We start from the raw sequence: 26,139 nt of genomic DNA, 5'->3' as shown, positions 1-26,139 counted from the left end.
CAATATATATTCAGTGGAACTGACAGGTAATTACAAGAAATTTCACCTGAATGTTCATCAAACCACTCCCAGCTCTGTCTTGCCATTAGACATAGCATTGCCAGAAAAACCCCGTCCCCTTGGGCAATATGTTGATGAAGACTGGATGAATGCATTACAGCGTTGTGGAGTTAAGCTGACATGATGTTGACATGCAGTAATGCTTGTTTGATTTAAGAGAACCAAGTAAGCTTATACTAACCTGGACTGGTGCTCCAAAGGTTTTGAAAAATGAAAGTTACCTTTAACTGGTAGAGTGAGAATTACACTGAACACTCTCTTTCTCCCAGTTAAAATTATATTAACACTATGATTATTTCTGGTAAATGGGGCCCTATACTGTTGGAGTTATGAACAAGGGGTCCATAACCTCGTTGTTTATGCCACATTTTTAATCTTTGGTCCAGCAGCTGGATTCATCAATCAACAACTTTTCCCCTTTTTCCCCTGATCATCAACAGTCCAGTCCCAGTGTGTGCAAACATCCCCAGTGGTTTACAGTAAACAGGAGAGGTAACCTAATATGAAATGTCATGAAGTCAACACTATGACACATTGTGTGTGTCATTGTTCATCAAAGTGCAGGTTAACTCCAAAATGCATATTTATCACTAAATCCTGACCAAGATGTCATCTCGTACTCTTTTCATGCAGGACTTTCTCTTCTGGTTAATTTTTTTGTATGAATGTTTGAACTTCATAGGAACTCAGAAATACTTGAGCCTCCCTGACTCTTCATGTGTAAACCATGAGCTAAACCTCTGTGAATACTGAGTTATATTAAGGAAATATATATACACACTGCTCAAAAAAATAAAGGAACACTCAAATAACACATCCTAGATCTGAATGAATGAAATATTCTCATTGAATACTTTGTTCTGTACAAAGTTGAATGTGCTGACAACAAAATCACACAAAAATCATCAATGGAAATCAAATTTATTAACCAATGGAGGCCTGGATTTGGAGCCACACACAAAATTAAAGTGGAAAAACACACTACAGGCTGATCCAACTTTGATGTAATGTCCTTAAAACTAGTCAAAATGAGGCTCAGTATTGTGTGTGGCCTCCACGTGCCTGTATGACCTCCCTACAACGCCTAGGCATTCTCCTGATGAGGTGGCGGATGGTCTCCTGAGGGATCTCCTCCCAGACCTGGACTAAAGCATCCGCCAACTCCTGGACAGTCTGTGGTGCAACGTGACGTTGGTGGATGGAGCGAGACATGATGTCCCAGATGTGCTCAATCGGATTCAGGTCTGGGGAACGAGCGGGCCAGTCCATAGCTTCAATGTTCAAAAGAACACTAAAACTCTTTAACTCTGGTTCAGATTTCTTCCATAGGCTCTCAGTGAGCAGGTGTTCACCTGACTATTTTTCCTCCTTTTTTCTTCCTACTTCGTTGGTGTACACCTACACAAACATCTTTAATGAGTGTGACAAAGTCCAAGTGATTCAGATGAATCTCAATAGTGGGTCCTAGCCTCCCACTAGAGCTAACAGGCACTAAATTGAAGCTCTAGCCCGGGAACTTGAAGATGATCTTGGCAGTGATCACGCATCTGTTCTACGCATCAGAAACCTTGAATACGAGTATATGCAAAAGTTATGCAACGTTGAGTTCCTTAATGAAAATAGCAGTTGTCTGTCCAAATGCGTTTGGTGCCTGACAAAAGAGGTTTGACTGAAGCTCTAAACAAATAATGATACTAAAAACACTTTCAGCTGGTATAAAGAATTTTCAGAATGAATTTTGAAATACTGTGTTGTGTTTTAAACGTTCAGTCATTACCACTTGTTGATTAGAATAACTGTAGAAATCTCTATTTATTTTACTACCCAGCTACCAAGGTTTGTAGATGACTGGCTTCCCTTTTTCAAATCCTCTAATTTGAGGCTTAGACCACTGGAGCAAAACATACCGAGATAAAAGCACTTTTCATACTTTCAAAACAAGGAAATCTCATTTACAGTAAAGAATAACTTTAGATATGTAAAATATTGTTCACTGACAATGTGTTGTCAATTAAATTGAAAGTTTCCCATATTTACAGATATTTATGATGCTGAGCAATGAGGCTACAATGTACAGACAAATGTGATGCGGCAGTTTGATCACAGAGTCCATGGAGGTGAAGACGAACGGGTTGTTGTTTGGTTTTGGGTATTTCCTGTGATGTAATCTTATATCTTCAACTTCTGCCAAACTGCAGCTTATTTACAAGAACAACATCAGCAATCAGGTAACTGGCTTAAATCTTTGATGATGATGATGATGATGATGATGAGGACAATAATAATAATAATAATAATTTTTTAAATAATAATATTAATAAGAGCAGTATAGGTGTAGGTGGACTACAAGAGGTTATATTTTGAAATTAGGGACAGTGCTACATAAAAGTGATGAAATAGTAGCTAACAAATTATCAGGTGATTAAGAAAAGTTTATTCTTATTCTTCTTAACTATTGACATGATCTTGGCATGCTAGTGATAAGAATATGGTCAAGGAAATCATGTTTCAATTTCTGATGAACATTGATTTGATTAACTACTTGTCTGATGTATGCAGTTTGTTGTCTGAATTCATTATAGTAAATACTATACTGCTGTGGTCCATTAGTGCAGATCTGCAGATCTTGGTAACAACATTAAATAAATGAAATTTCCAGACAACATCTTTTTGAATCGATGAACATTGTTGACGTGTTACAGTGTGTTGCAGTGGGAAATCAGCCTGTGATCTGAAATTGATTAAGCTTGTCTTAGTCAATGAGTGGTTTGTCACAATTGCAGGACATAAATGGATAATGAGTATGAGGGACTTTCCTCTTCTGTAACTTCCCCATTAAAGAGAAATTAAAGAGTGTAGGAGGAGAGATTGATTCAGTCCAGTCGAGTCCAGTTTCAATACAAAATATTTATAATGAAACAATTTCTGAAACAGAATGTACCGTTATCTTTCTGGCAGGATGAAGACATTGCTGTGCATATTTATTTATTTTAATGTCACGTGGGTTCACATTTTGACCTCCCCAAGACCAAACTGTTATGAATGTGACCAGAATCATTCCTGCAACTGTGCTTCTAAAAAACTTACACGAGTCCCTGTAGTCCCCACCAATGTTCTCGGCCTTGATCTGTCATTTAATGACATTGAGTTGGTTGAACAGAATGATTTCAGCACGTACACAGAGCTGAAAATGTTAAATCTGCAAAAAAACAAACTTAGGATCATCCATACAGAAGCATTTGATTCACAGCACAACCTTGAAATGCTTGATCTCTCGTTCAATAAGCTGGTAAATATTTCTTCATCCTGGTTTCATCATCTTAAATCTCTGAAACACCTGAACCTTTTGGGAAATCTATATACAACGATAGGATCCGTTCCCCTCTTCCGGGCTGCAGGAAACCTGGTATCACTAACATTTGGCAACCCTTCACTGAAGGAAGTGAAAAAGAATGTCTTCAGTGACCTTACACAACTGGACGAGATGATGTTTGTTGCTACAAACCTGACATTTTATGAGTCAGGCAGCTTCAAGATAGCCCAACCCATCAGAAGAGTTTCGCTAAGTCTGCAGTATCTGTTTGAGAAGGAATCTGCCCTCGTCTCAAAGATCCTTCAAGACATTTCCCACCCTCAGACATCACTTACTATCAGAGATGTTAACCTGACTAGAAATTATTCTCTGCAACCTTTTAAAGAGGTCAGAAAAGGGGGCACCACAAGATTAACTATGAATAATATAATTATAACAGATAAGTCAGTCACCTGCTTCTTGGAAATTATGGATGGTTCTCCGGTGTCATATGTTGGACTTGAGAACATAAAACTTACAGGTATAGGCTGGTGGGCAAATGCTAGCTGGACACATTATGAAAGTCTGCACACGATCCTTATTCGTAATGCTCAAATCCAGGGCTTCTTCAGTTTTAAAAGCATGTTGGATTTAGGGTTTCTTCTGAAGTTTCCCTCCGAAGTGTCTGTGATCAACAGCACCGTTTTTGTAATCCCATGTCCTACCTCTGCTCTTCTGAAAAAGATAGAGTACTTGGACTTGAGCCAAAATCTTTTATCAGATCTCACTGTGCAGGAAAGTTTATGTAAAGGTCAAGGTGTGATGCATAATCTTATCACACTGAACGTGAGCCAGAACTCATTAAAATCTCTGGAGCTCATGTCCCAGCTGGTGTTGCGTCTGGAGAGACTGACGTTTCTGGACCTCAGTCACAATAACTTCATTACGATGCCACAGAAATGCTCTTGGCCTGCAAGTCTAAGATTTCTAAATCTGTCTGCCTCAAAGCTTCAAAGGGTAACACCATGCCTACCTCTCAGCCTTACGATTCTTGATCTCAGTAAAAACGACTTGTCAGTTTTCCACCATGACCTTCCCAATCTCAGGTATCTACAACTTTCAGACAACAAATGTGTTCGATTCCCTGAAGGGAGAAGGTTTCCTAGCCTGGAGATATTGCTCATACAGAGAAACAGCTTGAACATATTCAACAGGAGTGACGTAACGGGCTTCCAAAACCTACAGTATTTGGAAGCTGGTCAAAATAATTTCATATGCACCTGTGAGTTTGTCGAATTCTTTAGGAGTGAAATTGACCACTTAGTCACTCTAAGGGACGGTCACCATAGCTATATGTGTGACTCTCCGTTCACCTTAAGGGGTCAAACTGTCAACAGTGTCCATTTGTCAGTCTTTGAATGTCACATGATCCCTGCGATCTCTACCCTCTGCACTTTAATTGTACTCGCCCTTGTCCTGGCTGCCGTATCTTGTCACAAGCTTCATATTATTTGGTATCTACAAATGACCATAGCATGGGTACAGGCGAAACGAAAACCAGCTATACACAGGGCAGGGGCAAACATGTGCTATGATGCTTTTGTGTCATATAGCCAGCGAGATGCTGAGTGGGTTGAGGACATCCTTGTTCCGGAGCTAGAGAGTTCCCAGACTCCACTTTCTCTCTGTCTACACAAACGAGACTTCCTGCCTGGCCGTTCGATTGTGGACAATATCATCGAGTCCATTGAGAAGAGCCATCGCACGCTGTTCATTCTGTCAGAGAACTTTGTTAGGAGTGAGTGGTGCCGGTACGAGCTGGACTTTTCACACTTCCGCATCATCGACGAGCAAAATGATTCAGCTATCCTGATCCTGCTGGAGCCTATCGCCAAGGAGACGATACCCAAGCGCTTCTGCAAACTGCGGAAAATTATGAACTCCAGGACGTACCTTGAATGGCCTCAGGAAGACGAAAGGAGGGAGGAATTCTGGAATAATCTGAGAGCTGTACTGAGGGAGGAGTACTGATGCCTTTTTTTTTCTTTTCTCCACTTACTGAATGTTTAGAATGTCACTCTGACCGTAAGTCTTTCAGTCAAATTTCTGTTTTCCGTCAGTTTTGTTTCTTTGATCTCATGAAAAATCATAATGAAAAATGTTACTAATATTACTAATAATATCACTCTCTTTCATGCTGCCTTTTCTTCCTGTCTCTTTTTTCTCTCTGTCTTTCTCTTATACACACAAACACTCAGAAGCACATAATAACACTTGAATACGTCCTCTCTCACTATTGAACTGCAAGACCGATTTGTGATATGAATTGAATTTGCTGAGTGAGCTGACTGATATAAATCTACAAATGTGTGTGTGTGTGTGTGAGAGAGAGAGAAGGAGAGAGAGAGAGAGAATGTGGTCTTGTGCGGTTGTATTTTGGTTATCTTTGTTATTTTGTCTGTAAGAAATAAACTCTACTATGACTAGATCTGTATGGATGTGTCGTTTTCAAATAGGCTAATGTGAGACTGTTCTATGAGCGCACTAGAACTATTAAGATTTGCTTGATTAAATATGGGCCTATAGTTGTAGGCTATTACCAAATATACTTGTCATGCTTGGTGAACACCAACACCCAGATTTCCCGGCGACACCAACTCCCATCGTCCTCCTCTGATTACTGAACTACACCTGCTATTACACCACACACCCATCATCCTCTGATTACTGAACTACACCTGCTATTACACCACACACCCATCGTCCTCTGATTACTGAACTACACCTGCTATTACACCACACACCCATCCTCCTCTGATTACTGAACTACACCTGCTATTACACCACACACCCATCGTCCTCTGATTACTGAACTACACCTGCTATTACACCACACACCCATCGTCCTCTGATTACTGAACTACACCTGCTATTACACCACACACCCATCGTCCTCTGATTACTGAACTACACCTGCTATTACACCACACACCCATCGTCCTCTGATTACTGAACTACACCTGCTATTACACCACACACCCATCGTCCTCTGATTACTGAACTACACCTGCTATTACACCACACACCCATCGTCCTCTGATTACTGAACTACACCTGCTATTACACCAACTCCCATCATCCTCTGATTACTGAACTACACCTGCTATTACACCACACACCCATCGTCCTCTGATTACTGAACTACACCTGCTATTACACCAACTCCCATCATCCTCTGATTACTGAACTACACCTGCTATTACACCACACACCCATCGTCCTCTGATTACTGAACTACACCTGCTATTACACCACACACCCATCGTCCTCTGATTACTGAACTACACCTGCTATTACACCACACACCCATCGTCCTCTGATTACTGAACTACACCTGCTATTACACCACACACCCATCGTCCTCTGATTACTGAACTACACCTGCTATTACACCACACACCCATCGTCCTCTGATTACTGAACTACACCTGCTATTACACCAACTCCCATCATCCTCTGATTACTGAACTACACCTGCTATTACACCAACTCCCATCATCCTCTGATTACTGAACTACACCTGCTATTACACCACACACCCATCGTCCTCTGATTACTGAACTACACCTGCTATTACACCACACACCCATCGTCCTCTGATTACTGAACTACACCTGCTATTACACCACACACCCATCGTCCTCTGATTACTGAACTACACCTGCTATTACACCACACACCCATCGTCCTCTGATTACTGAACTACACCTGCTATTACACCACACTCCCTACATTCAGGACGCTATCAGCCATCGCGATGTATTGCCAGTGTACCGATTTCTCACATTGTTGTTTAAGGTTTTCGTATACATTTTTCTCTCGGATTAGCTTCTTTGCACATTTGCCTGTGTATTATCGATTCTGATCTGTGCTGTTTGATCTGGGGCTGATCTCGTCTTGTTTATTTTAGCTGCGCGGATTTGACCATTGGACTGTTTTGCGGATCTGTGTTTGGCTTTTTTGTTTGTTTAGTCTGCATGCGTCTGTCATGCCCCCCCGCGTCGCAATGCCAGTTTTGGTGGACAATGGTTGATTGAAATGCTTGATTTGAATTCATATTTGTGTTCAGCTGTTCTAAAACAGCTATAAAATACCTATTAAAATAATAATGCAATTTTCAAATTATAATAATGAAATTAGATTAATAGTTCTAAGAACACATGTTCCATATTTACTTAGGGTGCTGATAATTATTTCAAGCACATTAAGAAACACAGATTTAGTCTTACTGTATTACTGTACTATTTGTTTTTCACATTGTAGGCAAAATTTATTTCATACCATACTTCTAGAATAATCCAGACCAACTTCACCACACTGAAAAAAATAATGCATTGGCTCAATGTAATAAAATTGAATTAATCAATCACACGAATTTTTTTTCATTGACTCAATCCAAAAAACTTAATTCATGACTAAATGAATTTAGTTTTTTTCAGTGGGTCAGATGTTCTTATACGTTGAGGTAGCAAAAACATTTGTGTTGTTTCTGAAGTCTGTGAGAGAGAGTCGCTATGCTAGATAACATAGACAGGATAACAAATATAGTTACAGGATAACAGCATAAATCATTTCTGTGTTTGTTTTTGGACTGCTTATAACGGACTATCCGCCGTTTATTGCCATATATCACGTGATTATCCACCTTCGCACGCACAGCCCTTCCCTCTGACACGGCACATTTCATGTTTATATGTGTAGACTACTGCCATGTTTTCTCAATAAACGGTGTTTTCTTCTTGGTACGATCTACTCCGTTTCTGTCCTAAAGACAATTAATGCACCCCGGGGCCCCGGAGGACGAACAACCAGATAAGCGAGAAGGGGAGGTGGATGTTTAACTGAAGTCAACGGCATAGTGAGGAAAAACAACCCGTAGTTTCACTTTTTTCTGCGAGCATAGTTCAGGGAGGAGGAGGAGAAAGAGGAGGAGGAAGAGGAGGAGGAGGAGGAGGCAGCCGAATACGTGTGCGCGCACCAACCGGGCAGCCAAGCGCAAATCGAGACGTAGGTTGTGCGTTAGAAAGACGAAATACTGAGATTTTAGCAGCTACATCAAACCGTCGTGCAGATTGAACACTTCAGCCTCCGAGATGCCTGCCCCAGTAGCGCCCACCAGTTCAGAGGACACGCGCGGCCTCGCCAGACAGAAGAACGTCCACGAGGTGAAGGACCACAAGTTCGTGGCTCGCTTCCTCAAGCAGCCAACATTCTGCAGCCACTGCACCGACTTCATTTGGTGAGCCCGTCACACAGAGTTGTGTGTGTGTGCGTGTGTGTGTGTGTGTGTGTGTGTGTGTGTCTGCACACATTCGTAATATAGGAGAAACTGACACACTTCCATTCTGTAGTTCGTCCTGCGCTTTACACCACTACAAAAAAAAAATTGCGGTCAAATAACGGGCGACGCTGAAATGAGATCTAACAGAGCTGGAGCTTAACATTTTAAATGTTGGACATGTTTATTGTAGGACAGTCTTCTCTCACTGCACTGAATCTCTAGTTTAGGACGACCTGTAGCCAGTGTGAATGTGTACTTTGTGCTTTGTGCTTACGCACAGACTTGACAAAAACATGGCTTGCGCCTGTGTGCGGGTGGAAAGACCAGTGTGGAGGAATGTGTCTCGTCTTGTGTGTCTTCTGTCCCTGTTTGTCCACGAAATCACACACTACGTCTCGCCTCTTTTGCAGGGGTTTCGGCAAGCAAGGATACCAGTGCCAAAGTAAGACTTTGTGTCCGATACACAATCACGACACGGCGCATAGATGATCAAATAATGTATCTGTCACAGTGCCAGGGAGGGAGAGTTGTGCTAACATTTAACATTTATTAGACACAGTGAAAAAAAACACTAATACCAACAGTGGTGGGCAAAACATTATTCAACAACAAAGTTTTAAATACAAACTTTAATGAAGAGAAAACGAGAGGCGAAACAGGAGGCAGGCTGAGAAGAAGGTGTGTCAACAGCAAGAACGACATCAACAGCAAACACGAGCACAGCGGATCCTGTCAAAGGCGGGGCTCCCGACACAACTCTTCACGGCTGTGCTCACCCCCAGGCTCACAGTCCGAGGGACAGGCGCATCAGATCCAGACCCTGCACTCAAACAACAGTCTCTCACGTTCTGGTCCTGCGTTGATCGGCCAAGCTCATGGTGGTCTATCAAGCCAGCAGCCTCCTCCTAACCCCAGCCAGTGTGAGGTCGTATTATGCCGTTAAACTCTTTCCTCCCCCGATTTTTTCTGAGGGACCCTCGCTTGATGGGGTCGTTTTGCTGTATGTTCACTTAAAGGACTCTCAGAGCAAACATAAGATTTCTGGTTTATCACCTTCTTTACATTTGTGGTTTGTTAAGTATGAAGATTCTGTAGATTGGTGGTGCTTATCTGTCCATCCATGAATATTCTTATCTTTACAAGACACACAGAAAGCTTTACAACCATTTTTAATCTAGGAAATGTGGATTGGTGGTGCTTATCTGTCCATCCATGAATATTCTTATCTTTACAAGACACACAGAAAGCTTTACAACCATTTTTAATCTAGGAAATGTATATATGTTAAAGAATAAATATTTTCTCTTAACAACTGTATTTATTTATTAACTGTTAATCCATTAGTATGATTTGTTCTTTAAATGGTCATATTTAATATTTATATTGGCTAATACTACTGTATATTAAATAAAATCATTCATTCAAGTTTTAGAAACTCAACATCTTAATCAGTCAAACCATAGAAGTCTGCTAAAATAAACTATGCTCATGCACCAACATCTTCGGGCGAAAGCACAACCAGCACAATCAATCATAACATGTGCCAGTGCCTCATGAAGACAGCCAGGCGCAGTTACACAGAGGAGCAGAGCTTGGCAAATACTGTGAATATTTGTTTGTGGTCTGACTGAGTGCTCTCTCTCTCTCTCTCTCTCTCTCTCTCTCTCTCTCTCTCTCTCTCTCACTCTCTCACTCTCTGTAGTCTGCAACTTTGTGGTACACAAACGCTGCCATGAGTTTGTCTCTTTCTCCTGTCCCGGAGCTGATAAGAGGCCCGATTCAGATGTAAGTCTCCCTACTGTCTCCAGTCTTTGACTGATAATGGCACTTCAACTCTGGCCTGAACTTGTGGGTTCAAAGGCACAATGGGCCTCATTAATGGGGTTAATAAAGTTACTGAGTGAGTTTACAGGATGTAAAAGGTTGGACTTGGTGTTCTTACCTTTGTGGATGTGCACTAATACACTGAGCTTCAAAAAATGAGTTGAACAGCAAAATCTGTCAAACCCGAAGGCCAAACGATGTGTGTGTGTGTGCGTGTGTGTGTGCGTGCGTGTGTGTGTGTGTGTGTGTGTGTGTGTGTGTGTGTGTGTGTGTGTGTGTGTGTGTGTGTGTGTGTGTTACAGGATACCCATAGTAAACACAAGTTTAAGGTGCACACATACACCAGACCGAAATTCTGTGACCACTGTGGATCTCTGCTTTATGGACTCATACACCAAGGGATGAAATGTGACAGTGAGTGAATACACACACACACACACACACATACACACACACACACACACACACACACACATATAAATACATAGACAGAAACACACATCCCAGTTGCATCTGTATGCAGTGCTCTCTAGTGGCTGATTTCATATTTCCAGTACAGGACTGTGGCTCATATTTCACTTTTACTGAAATCCACAGACTTCATGGATTAAACTTCAGGATGATGGATATTTAGCACAAATTTATATCTTCATAATTTTGTAGCACATTGCTGCAGCTAGTACATTCCTGAGAGAAATTGTGTGTGTGTGTGATACTATGGATTTGAATATATGTTTGCGTTTATGCAGATTGCACAATGAATATTCATAAGCGGTGTGTGACCCGTGTTCCAAGCCTCTGTGGGACGGATCGAAGTGAAAGGAGAGGACAACTGAATATCGGCGCTGACATAAACGACAGCACACTTATAGTAACCAGTGGTTGACCCACATAACACACACACACACACACACACACACACACACACACACACACACACACACACACACACACTGTGTTTTGCTCAGTAATGGTTCACCTCAAACCTCTGAATTTATAGTAAAAGCTCAGATTAGTAGTCTCTCTCTTCCAAAGCGGAGCCAGTGGACCCGCCCCCATCACACGTTGCTACGGCACTGAGACCCCGCCCTCCATAGATGACGGTTCCACCACATCTCTCTGATCTGCTGCATTCTAGTGCCGCGGGACTTCGCGACTTCCTGTCGAACCTCACAGCCTCCCGTCCTTGAACGGTTCCAGACTTTTTTTCCTAAGGCACCCGGAGCTGGAGGGATGTTGAGAACACACTTAGCTGTAGTGGGAAGCTGTCTGACGACTCGGGGATTAAGCGCTTTGCTCTACAGCAGCACTTAACAACAGTAGCCAAGGTTAGGGGCTGACACAGGAAGCCCACCACGTAGATTAGATCGTTCGCCCGAGTCGCTGCTCTGAGGTCAGACGAGGAACGCTTCAGCTCGGAAGCGTTTTCCTGATGAAACCCAAACCCTTCAGCCCCATGATCTGTTTAAAATGTACATTTACATACAAAAATTATGCATCATCAGAACGTTTATGTACCTCGCAGATCTTTACATGTTAAACGTGGAGTTAAATGGTGCCCTTGCTTACCATTTGAGGTAAAAGTCTCCATTTTGGCTTTTAATTTTTGGCTTTTGCAGATGAAATACCAATACACCAGTACATAAATACACCAGCATATACCAGTACATGTCTTAAATGAACAGTAGCTGAAATGTAAGCAAATTTTCTTATCCAGATTTTGAGTGTTCTGTAATGTGAGTCTGTGAGCAGACGTTTTACAATTTTATAATTTACAAAATGATTTTAATATATAACATACATTATTGTCCTGAACACAGAAACGTACATGTTTAAATTGTATAGACATGTAATTTTGTATAGAAAGTTTTTTTTTTCTTCTTCAAGGATGTAAGAATTAAAACGTCTTCTTCCCTTGAACCACCAGACCTACACCTTTAACTAAGAAGGGAAGTATTTAATAAAAATGTCAGATATGACTATAAAATATACAAATGTAACTATTAAATAAGTTCTGATTCTGAAACAGTCTTATTTAATTGTGAGAGCGTTTTAGGAAGAGGCTCCACCCCCTTCTGTAGATTTCCTTATTTGTGGTACTAACAAGAGCCTCCATCTTCTAAACCGATGTGATGAGTCACAGTGCCCTATGAGTTTGCTTAGGTACTGTGAGGAAACACCATTCAGTGCTTTGTAGGTCATTAGAAGTATTTTATAATCTGAAATTTAACTGTGAGCCAATGTACTGTAGCTAAGATAGGAATAGTATGATCAAACTTTCTAGTTCTACTAATAACTAGCAGTAAGAACTGCTGTTTTTTGAACTAACTAGAGCTAGAGCTAGTTAGTACAACCAGACAGTAAGACGTCGCAGTAGTCCAATCAGGAAGTGATAAACGCATGGACTCTCTTTTCTGTGTCCTCTGAAGTTAGTATGTTAGTAGACTAGTGCAATGTGCCTGAGGTGGAAAAAGGCTGTCCTAAAATATTACTTACAGGAGCTTCAAACAATCCTTGACTATTAAAAAAGGGTGTGATTGGGAGATCGTGGTTCTTTATTATATAATTAAAGACCGTACCCCTAGCTGTCTGTGGGCCTAACTGAAACACTTCTGTTTTGTAAAAATTAACTGAAGGTTTCTCCACATTCAATGTCTGATATCCTTTACATATTTCTCAATAATATTAAGCTGATATTTGTAAATAAAGGAAAACTTCAATATCTGCCTGTAGTTTGACAACTAATATGGGTTGAGGATAGCATTTCTGTATAGTTTGTGTACTTCTGCTAATTTGAATTATTATTAAATTTATAATTTTAAAAAAATAATATTTAAGATTAATAAATTTAGTTAAGGATCGATTACTTCAGAGGGATCAGAGGTGCTAGTTCAGACTCTTGTACTGGAGTAGATAATTCTAGTGCCTTTACAAGTATTAATGTTTTTGTTTTGATGTACCTGTCTTGATGCCACATTAATACGCTCAATGTTTTCAATTTATGAATTTGTGAATTCATTACTACTATGCCAGTTAAACTGAGCTTTGGTGTCACTTTCATTCCTATTTACTGTAGCTGTGCAATTCGCTGTAAAAATCTAGGGTTATGTTTGTTGTTTTCAGTAGATTTCTGTAGATTTCAATTAGTTCAAAGGGGTGAGTGGGTTTATTATTGCTACTTACATTATTTACATTAATAAAAATAATTTCAATGGATTTAAAATCATAACCAGCTTCCTGGTTTTCATTTAATGTGGCACTAAACAACTGCATTGTTATACGAGTGCGGTGTACATATCTGTAGTCAGGACTTCATCTACAACTATGTACTCATTTGGCCTGAGCAAAGTTTCTGTTAGAATACATAAAATCTCTGATCAGTGTTGATTTAATTTATCTTGACCACTTTAGATATTAGAAATCTACTGTTTAGTAATCGTAGCTTTGGACCAAAAGTGCCAGTAGTCGTCTGTGTGTAATTTACTTTAATACTAATAGGGTTACTAGGACATTTTCATGGTTTCTATATTTCTGCTTAGCTCAAGGACCAGCCACAGTGCAGATATGGTGTAAACTGGGTGGGTGTCTTGTAGCTATCAGCAGACAGTTGGTTTAGCCTCTTTGTGCTGCCTGGCCTCCGCCCTGGACTGGCAAGGATAAAGTAAATCTGGCATTAGACTGTGACTTATACAGGAAAGGAGAGCAGGTTCCTGCCTAATAGGAAATGAAAAGTCTGGTTTGTTTGTGAATTTTTACATTTTTGTATTGCTGCAAAGAGAAACCAATCATTGGTGTAATAAATATTATTTAAGGTGGTATATAAAGATCATATTCAAAAACAGCAAATGTAGCCCAAGAATATTAAGGGTTAAGCAGGAACACAAAGGATTAAGGAAGTAATGGTGCTTTAACTCATGATAAAGTACTGAGTGTTGGGTTACCGATGCTGTGAATGCCACCTGTAATACTAGCTGTGCTTTTTCAAGAGGGCTTCCGTGCCAGTGTAATGATTCTCTTTCCCTTAATGAGCACATGGAAAACACAGTCTTGAGTTTTCCCCTTTATTTACTTGAGTCAAAACAGTGACTTGATAAAACATTATCATGCACTAAATTAAACTCTGTTGAGGGAAGGTCAATGGGTCATGAGGAGGCTTTTGGTTTTTTTTTATAGATGCACAGGCCACATCTGAGTGTCAGCACAAGGGATTCGAATCAGATCAGGTTCACCAGAGCACGGGAGCAGAAAGCAGAATGGGAACAGGGCTTTGTAGATACCTCACTCCACCCACAACTGGTCAGAGTTTGTAGATACCTCACTCCACCCACAACTTGTTAGAGTTTGTAGATACCTCACTCCACCCACAACTGGTCAGAGTTTGTAGATACCTCACTCCACCCACAACTGGTCAGAGTTTGTAGATACCTCACTCCACCCACAACTGGTCAGAGTTTGTAGATACCTCACTCCACCCACAACTGGTCAGAGTTTGTAGATACCTCACTCCACCCACAACTGGTTAGAGTTTGTAGATACCTCACTCCACCCACAACTGGTCAGAGTTTGTAGATACCTCACTCCACCCACAACTGGTCAGAGTTTGTAGATACCTCACTCCACCCACAACTGGTCAGAGTTTGTAGATACCTCACTCCACCCACAACTGGTCAGAGTTTGTAGATACCTCACTCCACCCACAACTGGTCAGAGTTTGTAGATAGCTCACTCCACCCACAACTGGTCAGAGTTTGTAGATACCTCACTCCACCCACAACTGGTTAGAGTTTGTAGATACCTCACTCCACCCACAACTGGTCAGAGTTTGTAGATACCTCACTCCACCCACAACTGGTTAGAGTTTGTAGATACCTCACTCCACCCACAACTGGTTAGAGTTTGTAGATACCTCACTCCACCCACAACTGGTCAGAGTTTGTAGATACCTCACTCCACCCACAACTGGTCAGAGTTTGTAGATACCTCACTCCACCCACAACTGGTCAGAGTTTGTAGATACCTCACTCCACCCACAACTGGTCAGAGTTTGTAGATACCTCACTCCACCCACAACTGGTCAGAGTTTGTAGATACCTCACTCCACCCACAACTGGTCAGAGTTTGTAGATACCTCACTCCACCCACAACTGGTCAGAGTTTGTAGATACCTCACTCCACCCACAACTGGTCAGAGTTTGTAGATACCTCACTCCACCCACAACTGGTCAGAGTTTGTAGATAGCTAACTCCACCCACAACTGGTCAGAGTTTGTAGATAGCTCACTCCACCCACAACTGGTTAGAGTTTGTAGATACCTCACTCCACCCACAACTGGTCAGAGTTTGTAGATACCTCACTCCACCCACAACTGGTTAGAGTTTGTAGATACCTCACTCCACCCACAACTGGTTAGAGTTTGTAGATACCTCACTCCACCCACAACTGGTTACAGTTTGTAGATACCTCACTCCACCCACAACTGGTCAGAGTTTGTAGATACCTCACTCCATCCACAACTGGTCAGAGTTTGTAGATACCTCACTCCACCCACAACTGGTCAGAGTTTGTAGATACCTCACTCCACCCACAACTGGTCAGTGTTTGTAGATACCTCACTCCACCCACAACTGATCAGAGTTTGTAGATACCTCACTCCACCCACAACTGATCAGAGTTTGTAGATACCTCACTCCACCCGCAACTGGTCTGAGGCGGTTAAATTCTGAGTAAATGGATTAAAGAGAAAGCAAATCACCTCCTACCTCAGCTTGTAAGTCCTGAATTAAGACTCTTGTTCATGGTAGAAAGTAGTTATCTGGCTAGGGTCCAAAACTGCAGGCCATATTGAATAGTAGTTTGATCACCCTGTTTGAACTCACATTACATAGTACCTATATCTTTCCCTACTAACAGGGGGTCAGAAAATGATTTTATTATGTTTTGTATAATAAAAAAATAAATACATCAAATAAATAGAATAAAAAGTTAGCATAATTTATTATTTATAATAAGAAAAATAAAGAATAAAGAAAATAAATGTATAATAGTTTTATAATAGTGTCTTGGATCTGATTGCCAGTACGGTTGCTCACTCTCTTGGCCCTCCATAAATAAGTCAAATCGAATGACTCCCTGTCATTGGGAACAACACTGCCTCTCTTGTGTGGACTGTGGTTAAAGCCAGTCAGGGCTTTGTGCTATACCAGTAAGTCCTTGGGCAATGCTAAATTCCCTACCTGAAACCTGCTTGAAACAAGTTGCTGTAACATTTGAAAACTCAGGACACACCAAAGAATCCAGTAGCAAATTACGTAACTTTTTTTTGTGGTTACATGGTAACCACTAAAGTACTCTGATGCAAATAGGTTTGCATCCCAGGTGAAACTTGAGAGTGTCACGGTGGGTTGGTCCCAGCCCGTGAGGGGCCCAGCCCATGCGCACACACACACACACACACACACACACACACACACACATACACACACACACACACTCATGCACACGCCCACTCATTCCAATCCACTCCCTCTTTCTCAGTCATCCCCCTATTGACACTCCTTTACCAGCTGTTGTTCATTTCACCCTCATCATTGTGCCCTTCTGAAGCCCACAGGTCTTAGCTCAGTCATTCACTCAGTCATCTGAGCCTACAGGAGGAAGGACGTTTCGCTACGCGCCTTTATTCTGCGCCGTCGTATTTAAGTGTCATTACTGTTTGCGTGCCTTCCGCACCTTTGACTTTCAGTACAGAACCTACATGCTACTCATGTGTTGTCACTCTTTGTCAGTACTATGGACGTTAAAGAGTTTGAGACACCGTCTACCTCACCTGTTTCCTTAATCTGTCCATCACAGTATGCATTCATCTGTACATCCGTGCAGAGATCAGATCCGGGGTGAATATCCACCATCAATCTTAAGGGTCAGTTGAAGGCTGGGTCTGAAGAGAAAGCACAGATGAACAGGGAGAGAGCTCCGAGACATCATAGCTAGGGTGAGGGTGGTTGAGTGGGACTGAAAGAGGTGTTCTCTAATATTCAGGGGAATGAGAACGAGAATGTTGAGTTGCTTGTTCACTCCCACCTTACTGGAGATAAACAAGATATCAGGCAGAATAATCTCAGGAATGTGGGCAGTTCTTTCTTTTTGATAGAGGTGAGACACAGCGTCTGCTTTCAGGTTTTTGGAGCCTGGTTGACAACAAAATGAAAATGGGAGAAAAAAAGAGTCCACCTAGCTTGCCCAGGATTCAGTCTTTTAGCCGTTTTAAGATATTCCAGATTCTTGTGTATACTACAAACGGATGTCATGATTGCTCTCAATTCCCCACATCGTAATTGCATTCTGAGCAAAGAAGGCAGGGGGGTACAGTTTTGGGGGTTTACCTTGCCATTGAGATAACACTGCCCCAAAGCCTACTTCCAAAACATCTGGCTGAATGCATGATCAGCTTCCAAATTCTTTCCTTTTTTCCCCTGTAAGAAAGATGTAAAGGGGCTGCCATAATTCCAAAATTGATGAATCTGTGATTTTGGCAATTCCCAGGAAACGTTGTATTAACTTATAGTTTGAGGTATTGTCCAAGTTGTCACTGCTGATACTTTATCAATAGACATCTGTCCCAGACACAAGGTCCATCCTAAGAAGGTGGTAAAGGTTTTGTGAAACTCACACTTCTCTGCTTTGGTGTTGACGTAATTGTTCTAGCACAGCTGTCACATTAGGAGAGAAAATCAAGATGGCATCGATTTAAAGGAGCACAAATTGGTCCATCATGTCCCAAAATATCTTATCCATAAAAGCTTGAAACATGGAGGGACTATTGGCCAACCCATAAGGCATGTCTAAATACTCGTAGTGTCCCTTAGCTGTCACAAAGGCAGTCCTCCACGCATCTCCCTTTTGGATCCGAACTAGATTACATGTGCTTTGCAAATCTATTTTCATGAAATTTTGAGTCCCTTTCAACTCTTTCGTGAGGCTGTGATAAGAGTATGGAATGTAAAAGGTTGCAATTTAGTTTAGTTCAATTTCATGTTCACTACCCTGAGACACCAAATCCCTACTAAAGACATCATGATGGAGGATGATGGAAGTAAGAAGGGATAATTATTATTGTTATTATTATTATTATTATTATTACCACCAGCCTGAACCATTGATACAAGGCAGGATGGATCCATGCTTTCATGTTGTTGATGCCAAGTTCTGACCCTACCTGTCGCAGTAGAAATCGAGACTCATCAGACCAGGCAACATTTTTCCAATCCTCTATTGTCCCAGTGGAGGCGTGTTCTCTGGAGTGATTAATCACGCTTTTCCATCTGGCAATGTGATAGACGAGTCTGGGTTTGGCGGTTGCCAGAAGAATGGTACTCTGACTCCATTGTGCCAAGTGTAAAGTTTGGTGGAGGGGGGATTATGGTGTGGGGTTGTTTTTCAGCTGGGCTTGGCCCCTTAGTTCCAATGAAAGGAACTCTGAATGCTTCAGCATACCAAGACATTTTGGACAATTTCATGCTCCCAACTTTGTGAGTTTTCCAACATGACTGTGCACCAGTGCACAAAGCAAGGTCCATAAAGACATGGATGGCAGAGTCTGGTGTGGCTGAACTTGACTGGCCTGCACAGAGTTCTGACAATGCAATAGAGCACCCTTGGGATGAATTAGAGCGGAGACTGAGAGCCAGGCTGTTCTAACTGCCAAGGGTGGACCAATGTCCTTTGAACACAATGGATTAGGAATGTGATGTCACTTAAGCTCATATGTGAGTCAAGGAAAGTGAGAGAATACTTTTGGCAATACAGTGAATAAGGTGACTTAAAGACAAGTCTCCTGTTTTACACAGGATTGTAGGAGGAGAGATTGATTCAGTCCAGTCAAGTCCACTTTTAATATGAACTATATATACTGAATTTACTGAAACAATTTCTGAAACAGAATGTACCGTTTTCGTTCTGGCAGGATGAAGACGTTGCTGTGCATATTTATTTTATTTTATTTATTTTATTTTGACCTCCCCAAGACTAAACTGTTATGAATGTGACCAGAATCATTCCTGCAATTGTGCTTCTAAAAAATTCACACAAGTCCCTGTAGTCCACACCAATGTTCTCGGCCTTGATCTGTCATTTAATGACATTGATGTGGTTGGGCAGAAGGATCTCAGTATGTACACTGAGCTGAAAATGTTAAATCTGCAAAAAAAAAAAACCCCCAAACTTAGAATCATCCATACAGAAGCATTCAAAACTTCCAAATGCAAATTGTGTTTTTAATAAGCAGGTAAGTTCAGTAAACATAGATCAGCATCTTTCATGTGCCAACTTAACTGATTAGAGCAAGACACCTCTCTGTGTTTTCTCTGTGATCGAACCTCTCTAAATAAACATTGCACTTTTCATACTCTACTTAATACCAGTCATATCACAATTAAACACAGGTGAATCAACATAAATTCTTCCAAGTCCTATTAATTTTGCTTCAATACTTAAATACATATTCCATCCATCCATCCATTGTCATCCGCTTATCCAGGTTCAGGTAGCGGGGGCAGTAGCCTAATCAAAGAGGCCCAGGTTTCCATCTCCCCAACCACCTCTTCTAGCTCCTTTGGGAGGATACCGAGGCATTCCCAGGACATCAGAGATATATAATCTCTCCAGCGTGTCCTGGGTCTTCCCCGGGGCCTCCTCCCAGTTGGACATGCTTGGAGCATATCTGGACCGGATGCCCAAACCACCTCAACTGGCTCCTCTCTATATGGAGGAGCAGCAACTCTACTCCGAGCCCCTCCTGGATGACTGTGCTCCGTACCTTAGCTCTAAGGGAGAGCCTGTATACCCTGCGGAAAAAACTCATTTTGGCTGCTTGTATTCGCAATCTCATTCTTTCTGTCATTACCCAGAGCTCATGACCATAGGTAAGAGTCGGAACGTAGATTGACCAGTAAATCGAGAGCTTTGCCTTTTGGCTCAGCTCTCTCTTCACCACAAAGGTCCAGTACAGTGTCCGCAATACTGCAGCCGCAGCACTGATCCACCTGTCAATCTCTCGTTCCATCCTTCCCTCACTTGTGAACAAGAACCCTAGATACTTCAACTCCTCCACTTAAGGCAAGGACTCATTCCCAACCCAGAGAGGGCACTCCACCCTTGTACGAAAGGTGCTGATTCTCATCTCGGCTGCCTCGAACTCGACTGCAAACTGATCCAGTGAAAGTTGTAGGTCCTGGCCTGATGATGCCAACAGGATCACATCATCCACAAAAAGGAGACATGGTATCCTGAGGCAACCAAACCGAACCCCCTTCGCCACTTGTCTACGCCATACGTAAAAGTTATGAACAGAATCGGTAACAAAGGGCAGCCCTGGTGGAGTCCAACTCCCTCCGGGAACCATAGGGGGAGCCAAAGCAGGGGCCGGGGTGGCACTGGACCCCCCTGAATTCTGATTGGCCACCCCAAGTGCCCCCCCAGATGACTGACATGTCACCGCATCGCACATCTTGTTGAGAGCCTGTTGCGTTTTGTAATAATACTCAGTGCTCAATTTCATTGCACATGCAAGCAGCAGGCACGACGGAGAAATTTTTTCAAACGAACGTGTTGTGCCGAATTCCGAGTCCCCTCGTTTGCACACGCATAAAGACGCTACAGATGATATTCGGGAGTTACAGTACTGCTGTAATACTGCGATGTTGTGGTCAGAGTTGAACTTCGTATAGCCAGTGTGTATTTTATTTAAAATAATTAACACCCTTGAGCCAGTGTGGCTTTGGACATAGATAATGCCGTTTGCTGTGATGGATAATTAAAACCTAGCTCTTATTTATGTATAGAAACATAAATCGACAATATAATCTGTAGCGCCTTTATGCGGATAAACGAGGGTTGTCGGAATGCCCCACAACACCGGCTGAAAGCAAAAAGTGTCGCATGTGAAATGCTACAGGCACCGTTCAGAAACTGATCAGGGGTGAGTTTCCCAAAACGTTCTTAGCGCTAAGTAGGCTACTTCGTAACCTCATACATTTCATACGAGGTTACGAAGTACTTAGCGCTAAGAACGTTTTGGGAAACTCACCCCAGTTCAGTTAAATGTGTTCAGTTCAGTAGATATATGTGGCTTTTAGCCCGGTGCAGCTTATAAAACATTTTCCATTTTTTTTTAACTTTGTAGGTGCGGATAATATTATGAATGAATTATATTATAATTTTACATATTGTACATAAATAAATAGTAAAAAAAGACACTTTTCTAGGGAAAATAATATTATACTACACATTACATCTACAGTGGTTTCATTGCCCCGACTTAAGTTTGTGTGACCGTATCAGTGACGTAAGTTACTGAAAATATGTACTCAAGTGCAATTAATTATTTCAAAAACAGTCACTCACTGATCGAGTGAATGCTGAAAGCAGCTTTCCTATTTCGTATATTTGGATTGTAAGATATGCCAGAAGTAGCACATCTGTGTTTTTACTTTTACATGTTGTACATTTTGCACATTGTTAATCTGATCTCCTGCGTGCTTAAGATGTACTTGATATGAAAAGTATAACATTTACAGATTTTGATACTCCTGGAGCACCCCCCAGAGGAATCCCTGAGGGATACGGTCGAATGCCTTTTCCAAATCCACAAAACATCTGTGGACTGGTTGAGCAAACTCCCATGCACCCTCTAGGACCCTCGCAAGGGTGAAAAGCTGGTCCAGTGTTCCACGACCGGGACAGAACCCACATTGTTCCTCTCATAACGACGACGAACGAGATTCATCTATCAACCAGACTCTCTTCTCCAGTACCCCTGCAAAGACATTACCAGGGAGGCTGAGGAGTGTGATCCCCCGATAGATGCAACACACCCTCCAGTCCCCTTTCTTAAAAAAAGGGGAACCACCACCCCGGTTTGCCAGTCCAGGGGCATTGCCCCCGATGTACACTCGATGTTGCAAAGACGTGTCAACAAGGACAGTTCCACCCCCGGAGCCTTGCCGCCAAGGAGTTTCACAACTACACTGGTCACCTCAGCACGAGTGATGGGCAAACCCCCATCCGAGTCCCCCAGCTCTGCTTCCTCTATGGAAGACGTGATTGTGGGATTGAGAAGATCCTTGAAGTATTCCTTCCACCGCCTAATGACATCCCCAATCAAGGTCAGCAGATCCCCAGCCCCACTGTATACAGTGTTGGTTGGGAACCACTTTCCCCTCCTGAGTTTCCTGACAGTTTGCCAGAATCTCTGAGCCAATCGAAAGTCACTTTAAATGGTCTCACCAAACTCTTCCCACACCTGAGTTTTTGCCTCTGCGACGGTCAATGCCACGAGCCACTTGGCCCTCCTGTACCCGTCTGCTGCATCTGGAGTCCCATAAGTCAACCAGACCCGATAGGACTCTTTCTTCAGCATGACAGCCTCCCTTACCTGAGGTGTCCACCATCGGGTTCGAGGATTGCCGCCACGATAGGCACCGACAACCTTGTGGCCACAGCTCTGGTCCGCCGCATTGACAGTGGAGGTGCGGAACAAGGCCCATTCGGACTCAATGTCTCTAGCCTCCCTCGGGATGCGGTCCAAGATTTGCCAGATGTGGGAGTTAAAGACCCTTCTGACAGGTTCCTCTGCCAGACGTTCCCAGCAAACCATCACGATACGTTTGGGTTTACCAGGTCTGTCCGGCATCCTTGCCCGCCATCTGATCCAACTCACCACTAGGTGGTGATTGGTTGACAGCTCAGCTCCTCTCTTCACCCAAATGTCCAAGACACACGGTCGCAAGTCTGACGACACAGTTACAAAATCGATCATCGAGCTGCGACCTAAGGTGTCCTGGTGCCATGTGCACTTATGGACACCTCTGTGCTCGAATATGGTGTTCGTTATGGACAGACTGTGACTAGCACAGAAGTTCAATAACAAAACACCATTTGGGTTCAGATTGGAGAGGCCATTCCTCCCAATCACACCTTTCCAGGTCTTACTGTCATTGCCCACATGAGCATTGAAGTACCCCAGCAGAACAATAGGATCCCCAGAAGGGGCACATTCCAGTATCCCCTCCAAGGACTCCAAGAAGTCTGGGTACTCTGAACTGCCATTTTTTAACAGTCAGAACAGACAGAGCCCGTTCCCCAACCCAAAGGCGTAGGGAAGCAACCCTCTTGTCTACCGTGGAAAACACCAACACACAGGCAGCGAGCCGGGGAGCTAAGAGTAAGCCCACTCCAGCCCTCCGCCTTTCACCCTGGGCAACTCCAGAAAAGAATAAAGTCCAGCTCTCTCTCTCTGTCTCTCTCTCTCTCTCTGTGTCTACACACAAACACTCAGAAGCACTCATATACAAACACACAGTAACGATGTTGAATATGTCCTCTCTCACCATGGAACTGCAAGACACAATTTGTGATCAGAAAATTTAATTTGCTGAGTGATTCAGATTGGTGTTTCCACTGAATATCAGATTTTAGTACGTTAGTGCAGGTTACATTCACTCACTGATATAAATCTACAAATGTGTGTGTGTGTGAGAGAGAGAGAGAGAGAGAGAGAGCGAGAGAGAGAGAGAGAGAGAGAGAATGTGGTCTTGTGCACTTGTTTTTTGGTTATCTCTACCATGATTATATCTGTATGGATTTGTATTTTTCAAATGAGGGACTGTTCAATGAGCACACTAGCAATCAAGATTTGCTTGATTAAATATGGGCCTATAGTTTTGTTATATAATCAAATGTGCTGGATTTGGTGGACAAAGTTCTCTGCTTGAATGAATTCATATTTGTGTTCAGCTGCTATAAAAAGAATTATAAAAAAATAATGCAAAAGTTTCAAAGCAATTAGCTGAATGGTTATAAGAACACATATTTTTCCAGCTTTACTTAGGGTGCCAATTATTTTAAAAGCATTACATGTTCTGCACATAAAAAACAGATGAAGTCTGTATTTTTGTTTTTTTACATTGTATACAATATTTGTTCTACAACCTACTTCTAGTATGATTCAGTGTGCAACTAAATTGAATTATTAAATTTTTTTATTAATGAGCAAGGCTAAATTATTTATCTTGTTTCTGATATTATTTGAAAATTTGACATCAAAACAGACTTACAAAAACCTTTTCCCAAATTTCATCATGGTATTTATGCAGGTCATCTAGTTCCCTGTCAAATCAACTTTGGCTGGTGTGTAATCGTTTTAAAACGTTTTCCACCGTTTCTTAACAAGTGTCGATCAACTTCACCATCTGTTTTGTTAAGGGGTTAGGTCTTATATGTTGAGGCAGCAAAAACATTTGTTGCTTTGTGCGAGAGTGAATCACAGCGCGCGAGCGAGAGAGATGAGAAAGATACATAGAGAGAGAGAGGCAGAGAGAGCGAGAGAGAGAGAGAGACAGAGAGGTAGAGAGAGAGACAGACAGACAGGTACAGAGAGAGAGGGAGAGAGAGAGAGAGAGAGAGAGAGAGAGAGAGGTACAGAGAGAGACAGACAGACAGACAGAGGTACAGAGAGAGAGAGGGAGAGAGAAAGAGGTACAGAGAGAGAGACAGACAGACAGAGATTAATTATACGCTACCACCACCAAGTCTGGGATGCCTGTAACGACGACACAAGTGTTTTGACGTTGTGTCTTAAAGGATCACAATAGCCACCCCTGCACTAGTGCAGAAGGACTGGTTTACACAACATTAGTGTAGAAGTGTTTGCACAACAGCCGTGTTGAAGGGGGCGGGGTTTCACTTTTTTTCCGCGAGCACAGTTCTCTGCGCACCACAGCACGGGCAGCTGAGGGAGGAGGAGGAGGAGGCGGCGGCCGTGTGCGTGCGCGCGGACCAACCGGGAAGCGAAGCGCAAATCGAGAAGTAGGAGCTGCGCGTTAGAACGACGAAATACGGAGATTTAACCAGCTACATCAACCCGTCGTGCAGATTTAACACTCCGGCCCCCGACATGGCTGACCCGGCGGCGCCCACCGACTCAGAGGGCGCGGGGGGCGCGCGCGGCTTCGCCAGGCAGGGCGCGCTGAGACAGAAGAACGTCCACGAGGTGAAGGACCACAAGTTCATCGCGCGCTTCTTCAAGCAGCCAACATTCTGCAGCCACTGCACCGACTTCATTTGGTGAGCCCGTCACACAGAGTTTTGTGTGTGTGTGTGTGTGTGTGTGTGTGTGTGTGTGTGTGTGTGTGTGTGTGTGTGTGTTGGATTGTGGGCGGGCTGGTGGTTTGGTACCTGGTATGCAGGCATAGGCTCGTCTACGTTCTTGCTGTATGCACAGGTGACATACTTGATGCTCTTGATTGTAAAAACCTCGCAGTCAACTGCACCAACACACACACACACACGGATGCACGATGTCACGTCTTCAATACTCTTCCAAATCCTGCACACGTACGTGAAATCGTGAAGAAACTGACGCGCATCCCGTCTGTAGTCCGTGTGACCGAGTGCATTGCGGTCTACGACAGTACAACGAAATGAATCTTAACGGTCAAATGACGGACGACGTCGAAGGTGCCGAGATGTGTGCGCTTAACGTTGGACACGCTTATTGTAGGACCGTGTCCACTCACTGCACAGAACCCCTAGTTCTGGACGACCTGTACACAGGGTCAATGTGGG

At 42.6% G+C, this 26,139-nt stretch overlaps 3 protein-coding genes and 1 long non-coding RNA gene across 5 annotated transcripts in view; 3 read left to right on the top strand and 1 right to left on the bottom strand.

Moving 5' to 3' along the window:
• LOC143491221 (uncharacterized) overlaps window positions 1-17,529 on the bottom strand; it is a 29,756-nt gene extending 12,227 nt beyond the window's left edge. The window contains exon 1 of the long non-coding RNA XR_013125138.1: window positions 17,345-17,529. This is a non-coding gene — a long non-coding RNA (uncharacterized LOC143491221). The remainder of the gene's footprint in view (window positions 1-17,344) is intronic.
• Window positions 1,963-5,352, top strand: tlr2 (toll-like receptor 2). The gene is given in 2 exon segments (XM_076990071.1): window positions 1,963-5,216; window positions 5,219-5,352. Coding segments are annotated over 2 exon segments (2,355 nt in total). The 5' UTR covers window positions 1,963-2,995.
• Window positions 6,914-12,543, top strand: LOC143491220 (protein kinase C beta type-like). The gene is made up of 5 exons (XM_076990040.1): window positions 6,914-8,651; window positions 9,104-9,135; window positions 10,396-10,478; window positions 10,820-10,931; window positions 11,267-12,543. The coding sequence occupies exons 1-5, from the start codon at window positions 8,506-8,508 to the stop codon at window positions 11,401-11,403; spliced, it is 510 nt and encodes a 169-aa protein (XP_076846155.1). The 5' UTR covers window positions 6,914-8,505; the 3' UTR covers window positions 11,404-12,543.
• Window positions 17,530-25,292: 7,763 nt separating the features above from the next.
• The window catches only part of LOC143491219 (protein kinase C beta type), a 31,709-nt gene continuing 30,862 nt past the window's right edge, over window positions 25,293-26,139 (top strand). Inside the window, exon 1 of one of the 2 annotated variants that reach the window (XM_076990038.1) lies at window positions 25,293-25,638. In XM_076990038.1, coding sequence (XP_076846153.1) covers window positions 25,469-25,638 — 170 coding nt within the window. In that variant the 5' untranslated portion in view covers window positions 25,293-25,468. The remainder of the gene's footprint in view (window positions 25,639-26,139) is intronic. The other variant, XM_076990037.1, reaches the window with a different exon arrangement.

This window comes from Brachyhypopomus gauderio, unplaced genomic scaffold (genome assembly GCF_052324685.1).
Source record: "Brachyhypopomus gauderio isolate BG-103 unplaced genomic scaffold, BGAUD_0.2 sc72, whole genome shotgun sequence".
In the NCBI taxonomy this organism is placed as follows: Eukaryota; Metazoa; Chordata; class Actinopteri; order Gymnotiformes; family Hypopomidae; genus Brachyhypopomus; species Brachyhypopomus gauderio.
Note: the sequence above shows the minus strand (reverse complement) of the source record. Positions and strands in the feature narration are given on the sequence as shown.